Here is a 19,576-nt window from a genome sequence, read left to right on the forward strand (position 1 = left end):
AGTTTGCAAAGCTGCTGAAGTGGAACAAACTGGTGGTGAGACCACAAAGTAATGTACGGTGACCATAAACGATGTCAACAATACACCAAGGTAAATGCAGTAAAAACCAGTAGTTTTTGAACACAATATATTTGCATAATATCTAAAATTAGTACACAACATATACAAAATGGATAAAAAATAAATGAGTGAATCTGGAAACCATTGTTATGAGGAATGCTAACTTTAACCTTTTACTCATACATACACTTGACATTTTTTACTGTGGATACAGTATTTTGATTAGCAAATGCTAACTATTTTCCTTCTGGATTGCCATGTACTGTACATTGGGTGTCTACATATTTTAAAGAACTTGGAGGTTCCTCACTCATAACCTAAATTTGTATTTGTGTCAAATGTATTACCACTGAGCTAAACTCACCACAGCCACTGACTCTGTAGTCAAAGAAAGTCATTTTTTATGTTGCTTAATGCACTGAGGTAAATCCAGACTCAGATATGAAATCAGACATCACCCACTCATGTCTACTTGTGACAGCTAGTCTGCTAGTATTTTGCTAGCTCAGTTGCTATTAGTGACAGGAGGAGTAGAGGTGCTTAATAGTTTAAAACCTGACTGAATTTTTTGAGTATGAATCAAATTATCTCCCTGGCTGTGTGATAATGGCAATTCAATCCAGTCTGTTATTATAGCATGTAGCACAAATCAGTGTTAGCCATGTGAGAAAATGCTGGGTACAAACAATGTAGTAAAAAGTTGTGCATAATCAAATGACGCACGTCTAATCCTCTTACTTATAGGAATGCAAACTGGACTAAATCACCCACACAGCCTGAAAGGAAACATTGAAACGTGTCTTACCAGGTTCATCATCTCATTCCACGCTTTAGTAATGATGTAGTTTTGACCATAGGTCTCCTTAATGCTTGTAACCACTTTATTACTGATTTTCTCCAAAATCTTTTCAGCCTGAGAAAAACAATGTAAACACAAACACATTTCTTGTTTTTTTTTTTTTTTAAGTTCATTTCTAAGAAGTTCTTTCTGGTTTCTTAAGTTTCCAAAGTCTAGCGTATACCACAAAGATAAAATGTGAATAACTGTAGTGTGCCCACAAAAAAACATGCAGAACATGAAGTGCAACAGTGTCAGCACTAATAACAGACTTGGTCAAAAATGCTTACTATATGTTGAGGTGTTAAAAAACAAAACAAAAGAAAGAGTCCTTGAACTGCACATTAAGGGGAGACTTTAAGTATGTAAGCTTTATTGTAACTGATTCTGATTTCTTTCTTGAAATATGAACGTTTGTATTAGGGTCTATAGTAGAGATGTACATTACCCATAAGTGGGGAGGTGGTAGCTTAGTGGTTAAGGAATTGGTCATGAGTTACATCCCAGCCACATCAAGATCATAATTCTTTGTTACACAGCAGAGGCTGGGGTTTTTACTGGCTGCTTGAGTATGTACCATAAGCTTAGATGTGATCACTGGTCTACTGTATATTCAGGATCTTTGCTCTTACCACAGGCCGTTTAAGCAGAAGGAGCACTGCTGCAATCACCTCCATGACAAACACAATGAAGATGATGTTGAAAAACTGTAAAGTAAGATTAAATTCGAATCAAAAATCGAATCACCTCATGTTTAGAGTTACACAGAAACAAAATAAACTAAGCAAAACTTTTCTATTTTCTATGAAGCTCAATTCTGGACTATTATCAGGGCAGCCATCTTGGATTCATCTTCGTAATTATCACGACGCTCGGTAGAGCAGTTTAACCTCTGAGGTACTAAATGTCCAATTAAAGCTTCAATTAAATAACAGAATGACGTCCTGAAGGGATTATTGGTTGTTGACTGCAGTTGGAGTAAAAAGTAAAATAATTTTCACAAGGTCAGAGGTCACTCACGATCATGAGCAGGCACTTATTGTCGCAGCAGGCTCCGCAGCAGCCCAGTAAGCCCAAACAGGTAGTTACACCCCCGATAGCAATCAGCAGGTAGCCGACCTTAGTCAGATGTGTTAATTCTTGGGAGATCATTGTATTGTTACCCAGCAGCTCAGATATATTGTTTTTAGTAAATTGGAATAAACCTCCAATGAACAGAATTGCAGCTCCTCCTAACTGGAGATCAATATATAAACAAGAATACAGACAAAAATATTAGAATGGAGAAGTCAATGAGAAAGGAAATATTGTAAGTGTAACTGGGGAAATGTAAATTTACAGGAAGCACTCATGAAATAATTTCCCCCCCAAAAAAGTACAAACAATAAATCTGACCTGTAAATGGTCTATACGTTATGAATCTACAAGATGTCATGTACAAATTTAATGCAAACGATTTTGCTGATATTAAATTCAAATAATAAAAAAGTCAAATTTTATAGAATAATTGCATGAGTTTGAAGACACATTTGACTTTGGTTTATCTCTTTTGCTGTAAAGTTTGCAGTTGAGCATTGTAAGTATAACAGGGGCTTTTATCCTGAAAGCCTTTATGCCATGGAAAAAGACTCAAGCAAACACCACAATGTCACGAAAGAATTCAAACAGTGATCAACAAAATCTGCAAAATCTGAATCTTAAATAGATTTTCATGATGACATTTCCTTTCCTTTATTTTCATTTTTCCAAAACATTTTGTTTATTTCCTGTTATAAATAATGTGGTCTCAGACCTTCTTCTCCGCTGATATAAACTAATTCTGGTGCAACCAGTTGCCATTGCAATAATTAATATAATATATTGTGTGTATATATATATATATATATATATATATATATATATATATATATATATATATATATATATATATATATATATATATGCAATTAAAAGTGCTGCAATATAAATACACCTATTTATAGAAGAACACAAAACGACCCATGATGACCAGGAAGCTGAAAAAAAAGGCTGTCTATTAAATGTCAGTGACCATGCAAAGAGTAGGAGAATCTATATAAGTTAGAAAAGGAATCCAGATGCAGAGGAACACTCAGTATATACTAGAGAGATCCAAAGCTCAGATAGATGTATCAGTTCACAACCTAAACACGCAGCTAGATGGAAATTTCTCTAGAAGAAAAATGTTCTTTAGTCTGAAGAAACAATGTTCCAATAGTCTTAATCACCCAGGAAACTCTGTAACCACGGCGAAGCATAGTGGCGGTTTCACCTTGTAGTTCAGGAAGAAGTGTGAATATTTATGGAGGTATATAATTAATAAGGTCAACTAAATGACCCAAGACATTTGGTGACCAAAAGTTTTAGACTATTAAAGACAATGTTTGAGTTTATCATTCAGTACAAACTGTTTCAATACAAATGATATTATCAGCAATAACATGTGTGTAAAGTCCAATTTTAAAGAATATTAAGATGAATTTAAAGATGCATTGACGTTGTTTCCATCATGCCGTAAAGCCAGGTGTAAAACCTGCAGATGTTTTGTGCGTATGTGTGAAACCACAGATAATGTCATGGAACACATCCTACACACGAAGAAGCTACAGACACCAAAATGGCAACAAATTGTAACACAAACCAACAAATAATTTATTTTGTTTTTAGTTTTTATTGTAAACCTTCTGTTTATCTCGAGTTATAAATAAAATAATTTTTTACAATTATTTGTTGTAAAAAAAAGTAAGAAACATATTCAGTAAAACTCTGTCTGTTTGATTGACTACACTTCAACATTTTTATGTATTTATCAAAGATTTAATTTGAGAAAAGCTTTTGGAAGCTGTGCCCACTGTTTAAAAACTGATGTTGGTTTACCAGTTTACAGTTTATCTAAGTTGCTTTGGAGCTTTTCTCGAATCATCAATATTTGCAAACCAATAAGTGCATTTCTTAATTTGCAAAAGCCTGCACTTTTCTCAAAATCTTTAATTCATCTCTCAAAAGAAAGCAATAAACATCTCATTACCATCAGAAGTCCGTTTGTCATTGTTCACAAATAAGATTGTCAAATTGTTTAGTCATGTTGTCTGTTTGACGGTGCACAATTTCAGTATTTCCTGAGGTAAACTAGTTTGGAGAACAGTGATTGAAAGTGCACAAGGCTAAATTTCTTCTGCATTGCATCTCTAAATTTCAACAGCACAAATGCACACATACACTTTTACTGTGCTGTACCAGTGTTTGTTCATTTGTTTCCTGGTTCTTTATCCATTTTCAGAAATTGTAATTCTGTGTTTTTCCTCTGTCTCCAACTGAAGGTTCACAAGATTCACTTCTGACCTGTCTTACAGAACTAGTTGATAATTGGTTGATCTGATGCCATACACTTTCCTTCATAAATGACATTTAAGATTAGTCTGCACAATTAATCAAATCAAGACACATTTATAAAGACAAAAAGTCTAATAGAAATTTGACAGTTTGACAGATTTTCACAACTGGTTTAACCATTTTGCATTTAATGACTTATGCAAACTTTTTTTAAACTGTTGCCACAAATCTGGAGGCACTCAATTATATAGGACATCTTTCGATACGCTTTAATACAATTTTGCATTAATTTGAACTTTGAAACCCAAACCTGTTCCAGCATTCCAGCATGGCAATGCCCCTGTGCACAAAGTAAACACCTTGAAGATATTGTACATGGTTTGGAGAGGAAGATCTTGATTGGCCTGCTATAGAGCTCTGATCTCATCCCTACTAAACACCTTTGGGATGAATTGGAACACTGACTGCACCCCAGGACTCCTCACCTACATCAGTATCTGCCTTTCGTAACACCCTTGTGGCTGATGAACACAAATATCCATAAGCCCACTCACAGTGTGACTACATGATGTGGAGGCTGAGCAAGTAGTTTTGAGAATTTCATTTCTGATCTGACAAACGCTCTAAAGCAACAGTGAGAAACTTCAATATAACAATTTGTCTACAAAATGTCATAAGGTTCAGGAAGAAGGGTGGTTATTTATTAAGGTATACATTTATTAAGGTAAATTAAGTGACCCAAGACATTTGGTGTCCAAAAGTCCCATACTAATAATGCGAGCTATATTATTCAGTACAAAAGGTGTGAAACCACAGATAACATCATGGAATATGTCCTTTCACACCAAGATGTAAAATGTCGGTGCTACACCACAATGCCACAAAAAAAAACGCCATCCAACAATTAATACAAAATATTACATTTAAAATAGTTTTTCCTAAATACATTTTGTTTCCTTTGTATTCATTTTTTTGTATTTGAAAACTTACTCTTTATTTCCAGATATAAATTAAAAGAATGTGGTCTCAGACCTTTGGGTCCTCTGTTGTCAGAAATAAAAGAAATATATCCAGCAAGTCCAGCTATGTTAACTTGCATGTAGCTGTCTGTCTGTGTGATCGATTACGTTTGAATTTTTTTTATGTATTTATCACAAAGATCTAATTTGAGAAATCGTTCTCAGCATCACATTTTATAAACCTGGGGTTCCCATTAACCAAGTTTTCAGAATCTGTGCTCACTTATTGAAAATAATTTTGGTTTATTTATTAAATATTATACACTGATACAATCACTTGCTCTTTTGGAGAATTGGTGGTGTAGCGATTGGCCTACTACACATTTCGGTGCAACAACTTTCTTTTACAGTTTCATTGTTGGAATATTCACTTGGGTTTCCCTGAGACAGTACAATCATCAATATTACATTCTTATGTTTTAGTCTGTATTAATTATAAACACAATTAGATCAGATCTAATATTAATACACCTTAAAGTAGTAAATCTATGAATGCAATATGTTTAGTACAGTGATTTAAATCATATATTTTTTTTAAATGCATCATATTAAATAAATAACTTGACTTACAAAGATGGCAATGTTGCAGACGATCATAAGTATTTTCAGACATGTTTTCATCTTGCAATTTTTTTCACCTGAAAACTATATGTGAAATGGACAGAATGTCTGTCAGTTGTTTATAGCACACTGACAAAACTGAGAAAGGAAGTAAACTTCTGATTCTTTATAGAGTGCATACTGTGTCAAAGGCTGCTCATTTGCATAAATGATAAGACCAGTCATGTGACGTGTTCAAGTTCTTCTGAGCTGTCCTGTAAGGCTTTAAGAAACGGTTTATAAAGTCAAGAGTCTGCACTGCTATAGCCTAATTGTTTATTCACATGCTGTACATATGCTACATATTTATCTGCACTTTTTGCATGATTGTACTTTTTGCAATTGTGGTAGATGCCAAACTGCATTTCATTGCTGTACAATGCAATGACAATAATTATCTATCTATCTATCTATCTATCTATCTATCTATCTATCTATCTATCTATCTATCTATCTATCTATCTATCTATCTATCTATCTATCTATCTATCATGTGAGGTCTAGTTACCAGTATGACACTAAAACAGGTAGAAGTAATAACTACTTTTTACTTAAGTACATATCCGAGCCAAGACTTTTTTACTTTCACTTGAGTAAAAAAGTATAATCAGTACTTCAACCTTTACCCAAGTATTTTAAAGCATGAGTATCTGTACTTCTACTTAAGTAAAGGATGTGTGTCCTTTTGCCACCTCTAGGGTTAGGGCTATTGTAGTGGCATCTTGGTGTTGCTGGGATTTGAACTCACAACCTTCTGATCAGGGCCCAACATCTTAATCCTTGTAAAAAAAAAAAATTACTTGTAAGTTTAGTGCAATGCTGCAATTCGACAGCTTTCATTAGTCCTCCTACAGAAGGGTTAAGCTCTGAATGGTTTATTTCTAACTTTATATATTTAGACCCAGCTCTAGTTTTGTCTAAGAAAAGTCCAAGCAAAGCAGAATCTTTAACCAGAGACTTGATTTGTATCAGTGCTTAATAAATTATACAGAAAATTTCTGAAATTCTCCTCACTAGTCAACACATTTACATCTCCATCCTTTATTGCTTTAATTTGCAGCACATCCTTCCCAGCTCGGTCCCTCTGCCTGGCCAATCGGTACAAATCCTTTTCTCCTTCCTTAGTGTCCAACTTCTCATACAGCTCCTCATATGCCTTTTCCTTGGCTTTCACCACATCCCTCTTTACCTGCTGCCACATCTCCGTGTACTCCTGCCCACTTTTTTTCATCACTAATTCTCTATTTCCAGATGTCACACCAAGTACCTTCCTCTGTCCGACCTCTTCCCTGAACCTCACACCTCTGAACCTCTTCTTCTTCACCTCCAAAACCATCCTACAGACCACCATTCAATGGTTTCTAGCTACACTGTCCCCTGCCAACACCTCACAGTCTCCAATCTCCTTCAGGTTGCATCTTCGACATAGAACATAGTCCACCTGTGTGCACCTTCCTCCGCTCTTATATGTAACCCAATGCTCATCCTTCTTCTTCTTAAAATAAGTGTTCACCACTGCCATTTCCGTCCTTTTAGCAAAATCTACCACCATCTGCCCTTCCACATTCCTTTCCTTAACCATACCTTTCATCACCTTCTAACCTTTACCACCTAATCTTTCTTTCCTAGGTACACTTTCTACCACTCCATCAAACTCTCTCCAGAATTTTTCCTTCTCCTCCACCTCACAACCCACTTGTGGAGCATAAGCACTGATTACATTTAACATCACCACTTCAACATCCAGCTTCATGTTCATCAGAAACTTTCTTCGCCTCCACTCCACTCTTACTGTACTTTTCCTTCAGTATGACTCCTACACCATTTTTCTTTCCATCCACACCATGGTTAAACAGTTTAAACCCCCTCCAATGTTCCTGGTCTTACTTCCTTTCCACTTGGTCTCCTGATCAAACAACATGTCTACCTTTCTCCTCTCCATCACATCTACCCCCTCTCTCTGTTTACCAGTCATAGTACCAACAATAAAAGTACCAACTCTAACCTCCACTTTCCTCCACTTCTCCTGTTCCTGCTGTCCCTGTAGACGTCGTCCTCCTTTCCTTCTCCTCCTTTGGCCAACAGTAGCCCAATTTACACCAGTCCCCTGGCTAACAATACCTTGGCTAACAATACCTGGGGCGGTCGTTGGTAACCCAGGCCTCGACCGATCCGGTATTAAATTCGCGATCCGCATATTTGATTTGGCACATGTTTTATGCTGAATGCCCTTCTCACTACGTGCGTTCGGCTTGTTACATCTCAATGTTACCATAAAGTGGCCAGAATGGCTAGTTTACACAATGTGCACAATACTAAGATATATAGAAGATCCTTAACCTCTTAGGCTTCATTCACGCAACAAATAGCCCATTTTTCTCAGGTGTTTAGCAATAGATAAAATAAAAAGGGAGAAGAGTAACCGTGACTAACTATACATCATTCTAAACTCTAAGTCTCAAGCAACTGGTTTTCAATGGAAAACGTATAACGAATGTATTTGCTGAATTTGTGTGAGCAGTACACACAAACAACATGCATAAAAAATGCACTACTTACAATATTATTGTAATAACGAGTCACAAACACATCCAACATCTAATCCCGGTTTATTAGGAAAGATAAGGGTCCAGTGAACAACATGCCGTAAAGCATTTCTGCTCCAAACAAACAAGTGTTGTAATTTAGATGTTTATTCCTTTGTTTACGTCACAGAACTTCGGCTGGTGTTTGTGTTTATATATTTCCGAATAACTTTCACATAAAAAAACGACATCTTGGTGACAAAAACAAATATGGCTGGTAGAATATCGTGTTACAAAATGGTTGAGACCACAAAAAATAAATTAAAAATAATCATAATAAAAAAGTAAAAGAGTATAAATCTTGGGTGGAGTCTCTACTCTCTCCTTTTCTTTCCAGCCAGTAGCATTATGGAAACAAAAAGACTGATGGACAATGTAGCCAATAAGTGCAGGATTCTAACGATATATGGGAGGATTTTATTCTCCACGTGTGAGAGTCTTAGTTTTATTATTCTTTATAAACATGTGCGTAGTGATGAACCAGGAAGTGATGCAGCTCTCAGGTCACACCAAACAGCTGTTTATAGCTCGTGCTAACTAGACTTTGTTTACAAAAAAAAACAAAGAAAACAAGGAAAAAAATTGACAATCGATAAAGTTGTTTTATATGAGATTTGCAAAAAAAGCAGCGATGTGGAAAATATTTTTGGGGGCGGAGTAACAACAGAGACTTGGAGATCTGCATCTATAAGTTACAATAAATCTCCCTTTATAGTTTATACCAGGGGTCACCAACCTTTTTGACACAGAGAGCTACTTTTTGGGTACCGACTAATGTGAAGGGCTACCAGTTTGATACACAATTCTAAAAATAACAAATTTGCTCAATTTAACTTTAATTATATGTTTATTAATAATTAATGATATTTATCTATATCAGTGGTGTCAAACTTAATTGCACAGGGGGACAAAACTCAAAGCACACATCAGGTCACAGGCCAAACAGGATAAACATTTATTAAACACACTAAAACAATGTTTTTTGAACATATGAATGAATACAGACAAGAATATTATTCCAAAATAAATAAACTAAAACTTTAAATAAATTGCTCTCCATAAAAATATCTCCTGTCAAAATGATACAAGTTAGAAATATGAACATGCTGCGAAAAAACCCTGAACAAATCAATAAAAATTGTGCTTTTAAGTAAACGTTAAAATAACAACAAATCAAAACAATCAGATTTCTTTGCTCTTATGCCATTTTATAAAAAATTATCTTAAACCTTAAATAACTTAAAATATTTTGCTCTCCATAAAAATATCTCCTGTCAAACACCAGACGTCTCACAGCTTCATCATGCAGCTCTTCAGAAACTCTCTCTCAGTAAATAAGCGGCTGATGTGCCTCTGATTTCTCCTCTGTTTTCACACCAGCTTCACTTTGTGATTTTGCTCAGGTGAAAAACATCTGCTGAAATGTCAGATTCTTCTTTAACTCTTCTACTTTCTGGATCTTCTGCTCTGCATTCAGGTTTTTCAGCTGATACTGATGTTTTGTCTCGTAGTCCAGTCTTAGATTCAATTCCCTAATTACAGCCACATTCGTTTCACAAATAACGTGTTTACCAGCAGTGTCAGTAAACATCTACTCAGAATCCCATCGGTTTTAAAAGGCTCTGTTTTCAGAATCCATTTTTCTCTTCACCACTGTGAGGCGCTGTTTCACAATAACTGTACAATAGAGTTAAACACATCAACAGAAGCTCGACTTGATTGACGCTGGAATGTTCTCAGGTAGTCTAGAGTTCGGTAAGGCAGCTGAAGCGCTGCATTATGGGATCTGTAGTTTGTGTTTATCAGTGCTTCATATCACCGGGACATTAAAAACAATAATAATAGATCTTTATAAAATCATCTAGCGGGCCGGACATAATTGTTCGTCGGGCCGGATTTGACACTGAGTTTGACACCCCTGATCTATGTGAAGACACTGATCATGTCAATGATTTCTTACAATAATTATCAACAATGATTTAACAAGGTAGGAAACAGATATTTTTAGAAAAGGCTCGTGGGCGACTCATGTGGTCCCGCAGGCACCACGTTGGTGACCCCTGGTTTATACGATTTTATTGGTTTTATTGCCTGTTTGTTTTTATAGAAGAAATGCTTGAAAAGTAAGTGTGTGTGTGTGTGTGTGTGTGTGTGTGTGTGTGTGTGTGTGTGTGAATGAATAGAGTTTAAACGATCACCTGAGTTTAGCAGGTGTCTCTCAAACAGGGGGAGGGAGAAAAGGATCAGACACAGTCTCAGATAAATGTTTGTAGGAATCTCATTTGTTATGAAAATCTTCATAAAATTTAAAATATAAACTCATGAAACATGTGGCTTTCAACCCAGTACTGTTCTGGATTGCTCCAGGACTGATTTCATGTGTTTATATATAAAATAATAATAATGTTGACTGCAGGAAATGTATATCTATGGCACTTCATCATCTATAACTTAATATCTTTTTGAGCAATATCAACTTTGATGTTTGACATCAAAGCTCAAAGTGTCTTCTTTTTAAATATATTTAAATTGTGTATGTTGTCCACATTTATCAGGAACTGTTAACATTTTAATGTTAGGTAGAGCATTTCAGCTGTGAGTCCCAAAATCTGTGTCGCAGGCTAACAGGTTAAACTAGTTTTTGTTGTTTACCTGTTGAGCTAAAAGTAAAAGAAATTTTAATTGTCTCTGGTACGTTGCTTTATTATATAACATATTTTTTTATCAACATTAACAATAAGTCAGAAGGGAGTATTTTTGTTTTGTTCATTATTTCTTATAGATTGTAGAGTGAATAGTGTATTCCTCCTCATCTCTCTCTCTCTCTCTCTCTCTCTCTCTCTCTCTCTCTCTCTCTCTCTACACACACACACACACACACACACACACACACACACACACACACACAGGATGTCTTCTCTTTCTTTTAAAGGTTCATCCAAGGGGTTTGCAAGCACCCATTTGACAGTTTATTTAATGATATAAAAAACCATGATCATTTGATCAATAATTTGTCATGCCTCTTCTCTTTCTCCCTCAAACACACAGACGCACACAAGATAGATGTCATAAATCGTTTAAGGATTCGTCAGTGTGGATTATAATTTTATTGTATTAATAAATTACACTTTTTCGTGTAAAATTTCAAGTTTTTAATGTGTCAGCTCTCACTGTTTCCTACCTGTTATTATATGGCTTTAGTGCTTTTATGGAATAGGAGTTGGTATATATATTCGAGAGTGTGCAAAGATAAGTGATATTTATAATTGTATGTAGTGGGCTGGGTTGGGACAAAAGCCAGGGCCGTCCCAGTCTAGCCCTGGCAGATGCTCTTATCCAGAGCAACTTATATTTATCTTATTTATACAAATGAGCAGCTATGGGCCTTGCTCAGGGGCCCAGGAGTGGCAGCTTAATGTGACTGGGATTTGACGTAACAACCTTTAGATCCAAAGTCCGAAGCCCTAATCACTAATCTACCACCTCCTGAACATGCCAGTAGGTGAATAGGCGATACACCCCCAGTGTACCCGGGATAGACCCTGGATCCACTGCGTCTATTCTTTACCTGTGATCCACAGGATGGTGCTGTTGAGTTGAGGCTTTATGCATGTTGATGTCATATCAAACCACAACACACAGGAGACGCGAGGTGACAAACGAACAGGGTTGAGAAGTCAAAAAAGGGGAAGCGAGTTCATGTAAGAGTGATGCGAACACATGAATCGAGAGCAAATGTTACGCAGGTAAAGAGTGCACTTTCACCCTTTTAGTCTGAAACATTTCTGTCGTGATCTGATGTGAGTTATCCCTGTGTATAAACCAGCAACACCAGGCACACCTGACTTTTTATGTGGTAAGAAGCAGTTCTTCATGGCGTGCTGCTACTTAAAGGACTTTGCTATTCTTCTTATCCACCTGTGGCTCTCATCCCCAGTCACCAGTGACACAAACGGTAAGTCGGGATTATAACCTACATCTTTTCCTACATCAAATCCTTTAGTATTTACATCATCATGCTCATTGTCTGTAGAACCACTTACCTTGCTTACCTTTAACTGGATTACAGAAACATTTTAAATAACGAAGTGTGAAAATCCACAGCTTTAAATATAGACATACAGTGAGACACTGTTCTGAAATGGGTTGTATCCATGAATAAAAAAATAATTTCTTTATGTTGTGTTTTTCCTACTGATGTGATGTTAGTCTTTTTGTTTCACTTTAAAATGTTTTGTTTTATGACCTCGAAACCTTTATTTAGATATATTTGTGTGGGCCTCATCCGTGTAAGCATCCTGAACAAATCTTTTAATTGATTACTTGGTTGTGTAACATACATTCAAAGCCTTGTACTGATAAAGAAGAGTGGTAGGCAAAGATGTATGTGGTCACAGCTGACCATACGTTCTGTACATACTTAAATTTGCCCTGAAGGTGCTGAAGATAAGATGCGATAAGCCAAGATAAGCTTTTATATATCACAACAGTACTTTTTTACTTGTCGATCTTTAACAGTGACATTATCCGATTTAGATTTGCTCTCAATGGACTGATGTAAGTCCTAATTATTTTGTCATGTTTTCTTGCCTTGGGTTTGTCTGTTTAAACATGTACCTAGTTTGTACATAATGTGTATATTATTAAACTTCTGCACGTCATCTACTAAATAACAGCAATGTGTTGCTTTGTCTAATCACATTTAATTTATATAATTTGTATAATACCATCTCTGAATAACATATTTATGCATATATAAATGTACTTAGTGTATGTATAGAAAATGCGTCCGGCTTCCTCTGTCAGAATTAGCTTAAAGGGTGCCGTGCTCCATAAACAATGCTGTAATGGCTTTTATTTTATATATAATATGTACATTTAAATATAAACACACACTTTGCTACAGTGCAAAAATAGATGAGAAAGGTGAGAGAAATGGTGTGAGCATGTGTGGAGTCTGTGTATTTATATTAGCATTATATATATATATATATATATATTTAAATAAACACACACACACAGACACACACATACACACCTATCACTTGTATTTATGCTAATATAAATACACAGACACATGCACACAAACACACACACACACACACCATTTCTCTTCACCTTAGAGGTGCAAAAAAAAAAATACTTAAGCTTTAAAACTTTTTCCCACCTTTCTAGTCTAATTTTGAATTGCAGCAACGATTTGTAAACAGGATGCGCCCCTTCAGCTCAAGATGGAGGAGGTGGGGGTCTTACCGTCATTCTATCACTCAACCACAGTGAACATTTGAATACTACTCACTACTCACAGATATTTCATTTAAAAAAAGTGTCATTTTTGAGAAAATGGTAAAAAGTGTGTGTGGGATGTGTGTGTGTGTACATGTGTGTGATGGTAATTTAAGGTTTAGTTGTGATGTTAATTATCTTTTTATTCTTGTTGCCAAGACATTCTTATAGAAAAGGGTTCTAAAGGGGAAGCGTAAACATGTTTTTTTGTGAAAAAGGTTTCCAAACAAGTGACATTAAGAAATCAAAGAACAACGTTTGAGGAACACACTACCTATATTTTATTCTTGTACTGTGATTGTGTTTTTTTAGAAGGGAAACCCGTCTGTATCCCATCTATCATGGTGACCCGGAACACAGTGTGGATAGTTCGTCCAATGCACCCCCTGAAGATTAACTGTACTATTGAGACTGAATCACACTGCTGGACGAATGTTACTGTCTTATGGTGCCAAGTTCAACATGATAGTCAATGCAAACCTCTGACTCACACTAATTTCATCTCAACCGAGTGGATAAATGTTACTGAGAGTAAAAGATTGTTGTTCTTGGTATTTCGTAATGTATCCATGCAGGATGATGGCCTTTACAGATGTGAGTTAAAATCACCTATAACAACTGTGAGCCATTCTGTCAATGTCACTGTGACAGGTAAACACATTCTAATTCTATATTAAGTAGATAATTTATGAATGTATTCAACAAAGCTATAAATACAGTATACAAAAATAAGTCAAATGCTTTTTTTTTTTTAAAACACTCCCATTCCAAAATTTTGAAAAGCTGTAAGTAAACTGACATTTGTCTGACATTTGATATTAAAAGTGTTAGTAGCAAAACTAAACATATGTTAAGTACATATCATGTGCTGTGAGTGAGTAATTTGAGTTACTCTGATCTTCTTTTTTCAGATTTTGCCATAAAATCCTTTTGCCATAAACTATAATTCACAAACAATTCTCAATTTATCTGTATACTACATGCAGTAATTATACAAAATGTATACAGTTATACAGTATTTAAGCCATTTTTTAAATCTCTGCAGATGTATTGACCATACCATTCTTACAGATTATGTTCCGGACGATAAAACTATCAACACAGTTATTAGCAGGGAAAACAACACAATAAGTAAGTTCTGTTGTTTTTACATCTTATTTCATGAACAGATTCATAGGCATACCATTGTGCCATATGTTTTGTTTCTGACAAAACAGTTATACATAATGTACACAAAAGTTTATGAGCACCTGACCATAAGATTTGAATGCTTGTGGAGATTTGTGCTTATTTAGATACAAGGGTGTTTGTAAAGTCAGGTCACTGTTGTACTGACGTAAAGTCATGTAGGTGAGGTGAGGAGCCCTGGGGTGCAGTCAGCATGAAAAATTAATCCCAAGGGTGTTTAGTAGGGTTGAGGTCAGAACTCTATAGCAGGAGATCTTCCACTCCAACCCACATAAAACATATCTTAATGGAGCTGGCATTGTCATGCTGGAACAGGTTTGGGTCTCTAGTTCAATGAAGGGAAAAGGTCATAGACATCCACATTACAATTTGCACTGACAAGAGGCAGGATTGCTTTCTAATTGATATATATATATATATATATATATATATATATATATATATATATATATATATATGCGCCTTGAAGCTAAGTTCTTTACAGAAATTCCTTCATAAATTACTTAAATGTTTTTTTTTTTCCCTAGACAGTACAAATGTTGGTGGTGATCATAACTCCTGGCCGGAGTTCAATGTATACATTTACAGTGGGATAGGAGTGCTGCTTCTCATAGTTGTTGTGGTGTGTGTAATCGTTATCCTGTGTCGAGGTGTGACTTTCTCTTCTGTTCTCTACATATCTAAGAAAAAATTTAGTATTTCTCTGTAGAAGAGTTTCAGTTATATTATTTTCTGTTCTCTTTTAACAGGAAAGAAAAAATCACTTGCAGAAAAAATACATGAGAATCAGGTACAGTTGGTACAGTTGGTTCTTATTTTTTTTTAGGTTACTGATTAACCATGAATATTTCTTATGATCCATTTTAATCTACAGCCAATAGCAGCTCCAGTGGCTGATTTTCCTCTACCCACATATAAGTCCAGAGAGTCTCCACATATCAAAGCCCGAACCCTTCCGAGCCAACCACCACCTGTCTATGACATCCCACCAGTCAGAGTAGGGTCTCTAAGGGATCACTCATCAGCGGGAAGACATCCTGTCAATCGCGGACCACCAAGACAATGTCGTGACCGAGGTGCTGTAGAAGAGATAGAAGAAGAGAATCCTTTGATATATGCTTCCCTAAATCACAATACTATGCCTCAGAGACCTCAGCGAATTGCTCATTTACAAATCGAGGCATCAGAATATGCTGCCATTAAAGTCACATAACTCTAAGTCCTAATGCCACAGAGAACTGACCAGAGGCAGTTTTTACTTTTGAATACTTCCCTAACTGTTCTAGTTTAAATTAAAGATTTTCCTGCAGGCCTACTGGTTGACTGCACGGACATCATAGGCCTATTTAATGACTACATTTTGTTTGTGCATAATACTCCCACATCAGCTGTATTGCTTGTGACAGTGTGAAATGAAGGCAATGAGAGTTTTTAGTGATGGCTAACCAATATTCCTAAAGCCTGGAACTGGGATCCATGCTAACTAAACTCTGGATCCAAACCAAACAAAAATGTGATCGATACTAACCAAATCCATACCCAGTCTAAGGTCTATGAGAAGACCAAGATTCATACCAAGGACATAAAAGGACCTGAGCCTATGCCTACTGAGATCAAGACAAGGCCAAAACACACACCAAAAAATAGCAAGTAAAGAAACAAACCACTACCAAGAAAAGACACAAGCCAGTACCAGCTGAGACTAAGAAAAGTCTCAGGACACTTCCAACCAAGACCAAGAAAAGACACACCCAAGCACCATCTGAAACCAAGAATAGACACACCCCAGCAACATCTAAATCCAAGAAAAGGCTTAAGCCACTGCCATCTGAGACCAAGACCCATACCAACCAAAATCCAAAGCAAAGCTGATTTATCATTTTTGTAAAGGGGATTAGACAAGAATCAGGATACGAGAAAGATCTTCAGACCAGCATTATAATTGGATAACCTTGGTTGTCATTGAGCACATAGAAACAAAAAAATGGACTTCTAAATATATTGAACTTAAATCTCTCTGTACCAGGAAATCTGAATGCTGTGTGAAATAGATGATATATTTTTTTTTACAATAGAACACAGAAAACATATCAAATATTTGGAAGTGAGGAAATGTAATATCTTAAGGAAAAAAAAAGGTAAATTTGAATTTGATGGTTTCAACACGACTCAAAAAAAGTTTGGACAGGGCCATATTTACCACTGTGTCACATCACAACTTCTATACATATCATACTTTTCTAGCATGTTACAATGTTGAGTATAATTAATATTTATTAATGATCTAATCATGACTTAATAAAGTACTATATATGATTATATATGTAATAGCTTGCATGTTTTTTCTAATATTGATATTGTTGTTTTTAATATAACCAATTCCATTTGGCATGAATCTTAATTCCTAACTAATATTTTTGTTCATGAGGAATGGAACTGTCTAATATAATAATAATAAATGTTTGTCCTCTGAACGTTGTTTTTTGAATACTGATTCCCAATCCAGGGATCTGTTTAAAAAGATAATGTGATATATTAACATTGTGTAATTTGACATTATATAATACTGGTTTAGACAATGAATTGTGTGTTATGGTTCTGTAAATAACAATTGTGGGGAGCCCACAAACATTACAGCAATATGATCATACTTCCTGTTTGAGAAGTATGGAACGGAACAAAGCAAAGTGTAGTGGGTTCTGACCTCAACCTGTTCCTTTAGTCACAGCAGATGAGTAACGTTTATTACTTCACAAAATGGAAGTGTGTTTGAGCAGGTTATTCCATATTGTACAGCTGTATGTACAAATTTCATACATTTGCTCATTACAAATGTAAACTTTTTTTAAAACCGGTGAGCTGCTTACGTTTCTCAGAATTGCCTTTTTTTGTTTGTGAATGATGACTAACTCGCAGGTCCTTTGCATAATTTTCTGGTTTCTGTTTTGGATCCTGTTTTGTGTGCAAAAATAAGTTTTCAGTTTTGCTTATTTTAAAAAGAGGCTCACACTCTAATTTCTGAGTAAAAAAATCTAACAACTTTCATACAAAGGGGTGTGACAGCCTTCAAGACTGCAAGCCTGGACTGGCTCGATGAAGGTCTATGTTTTAAATAAATTGTCTCATTCCACCTCATTTGGAAGATAAAAATAGAAATAGTTTTTTATTAGAAAACTAAACAATTACTAAACAGTCTATCAACACAAAACACAAAGACCCACAGAAGGTGTTAATTTTTTACCTCAGTATTTTGACATCAGGCGCTATATTCATGTCAACACAATTAAGTCTGACATTTAATGCAAACACAGCTTTGGTAATTCTATTTTTTTTAAGTTGTTTGTATTATAGCCTGAATTTGTCACTGTAAATCCCAATGAGTAAATATAACAATCAACTGAGTTATAATAGCTTGGGACTTTTTTTGGGACTTCACACTACTTTCAGGTCATTTATTTACTTCCTATGATCTCAGTATGTACACCTCTTATACTATCTACTTCAGGTTGATTCTGTGCACCTTGTGAGAGACTGGGACTCTTTCAGATAAAAGCTGTATCCGTCTTTAGTTTTTATGTCACATGTTAGAGGATGCTATGACAGGGGATGTATGATTTGTGGGTTTTAGCAGCACGACTGCAGTGCATGCACAAGAGAGATGATTGAGAAGTTGCATGTGTTATCCTTACTCAAACTGTCCTTTATGGTCTGTCACCCCGCTTTTACAGCTAACCTCAAACGTTAACACACCTCACATGAATACACTAAGTATATACAAAGTACCTGCATTTGCGTGAATTGGGTTTGATACAGGAAATTTGCAACCATTTATTATAACTGTAATTGATGTGATCCAAAACAAACTTTTTGGGGTTTTTCATAGTTTCACTACCATTAAAAGACATCTGACTAAATGGTTACGACTCCCGGTGTGTGGTGCACTTTTAACAATGAAGATTGTCCCAAAGCACCTCCACAGAAATAAATATAACCACAATTCTAAAAAAGAATGCAATGATTTGCAATAAAAATTTTTTTTTTTTGCAATGAAACATTTCACAATAAAACAAAAACTGAGAATAGATACCGTTTTTATGATAAAATAAGGTAATTTTGAAGGTTGTATACAGCCTCTATATAGTTAGGATAGGGACATGTTTACTGCTGGGAACAGTTCTGGGTATCCTTTGTTGTATTTTTCATTTCATTATGTGTCAAATGTTTCAAAATGGTGAAAGATCTAGACTGCAGGCAAGTCAGTTCAGCACCCAGATTCTTCTACTGCAAAGTCATGCTATTGTAAGCATTTTTTGCATTTAAAACCTGAATATACCGTTTAGCTGCCCACGTAACAGGCACTAATGCACTCCCATCACCATCAATTTTAACTGAGCACTAATAACAAGCCAGATGGTCCCTCTCTTCTTGAGTCCAGAGGATGTGGTGTCAATGGTTTTCCAAAAATAAATTACAATTTTGATTCATCTGACTACAGAACAGTTTTCCACTTTGCCTCAATACATTTTAAATTAGCTTTGGCCCAGAGAGGATGGTGGCATTTCTGGATCATGTTCATGCATGACCACTTATTTGCATGATATTTGGAGGTGTAAATGAGACATGCAGTGATTTCCATTACAAATGGAATG

At 35.7% G+C, this 19,576-nt stretch overlaps 2 protein-coding genes across 3 annotated transcripts in view; one reads left to right on the forward strand and one right to left on the reverse strand.

Annotated features, from left to right (window-relative positions):
• The window catches only part of LOC124378136 (tetraspanin-1-like), a 29,592-nt gene extending 23,644 nt beyond the window's left edge, over positions 1-5,948 (reverse strand). For both annotated transcript variants that reach the window (XM_046837671.1, XM_046837670.1), the window contains exons 1-4: positions 5,839-5,948; positions 1,919-2,134; positions 1,531-1,605; positions 866-973 (exon numbers count right to left, since the gene is read on the reverse strand). In XM_046837671.1, coding sequence (XP_046693627.1) covers positions 866-973; positions 1,531-1,605; positions 1,919-2,134; positions 5,839-5,889 — 450 coding nt within the window. In that variant the 5' untranslated portion in view covers positions 5,890-5,948. The remainder of the gene's footprint in view (positions 1-865; positions 974-1,530; positions 1,606-1,918; positions 2,135-5,838) is intronic.
• Positions 5,949-12,057: 6,109 nt separating this feature from the next.
• On the forward strand, positions 12,058-17,401 carry LOC124377800 (B- and T-lymphocyte attenuator-like). The gene is made up of 7 exons (XM_046837085.1): positions 12,058-12,199; positions 12,280-12,408; positions 14,052-14,390; positions 14,811-14,870; positions 15,455-15,577; positions 15,677-15,717; positions 15,802-17,401. The coding sequence occupies exons 2-7, from the start codon at positions 12,327-12,329 to the stop codon at positions 16,138-16,140; spliced, it is 984 nt and encodes a 327-aa protein (XP_046693041.1). The 5' UTR covers positions 12,058-12,199; positions 12,280-12,326; the 3' UTR covers positions 16,141-17,401.
• The last annotated feature ends 2,175 nt before the right edge of the window (positions 17,402-19,576 follow it).

Source organism: Silurus meridionalis, chromosome 24, assembly GCF_014805685.1.
Source record: "Silurus meridionalis isolate SWU-2019-XX chromosome 24, ASM1480568v1, whole genome shotgun sequence".
NCBI lineage: Eukaryota > Metazoa > Chordata > Actinopteri > Siluriformes > Siluridae > Silurus > Silurus meridionalis.

Coding starts and splice junctions, on each gene's coding strand:
- LOC124377800 (XM_046837085.1), top strand. CDS start 12,327: ATGGCGTGCTGCTACTTAAAGGACTTTGCTATTCTTCTTATCCACCTG. Junction 14,871..15,454: donor CAGGGAAAACAACACAATAA/GTAAGTTCTGTT, acceptor TTTTTTCCCTAG/ACAGTACAAATGTTGGTGGT. Junction 15,718..15,801: donor AAAAAATACATGAGAATCAG/GTACAGTTGGTA, acceptor TTTAATCTACAG/CCAATAGCAGCTCCAGTGGC.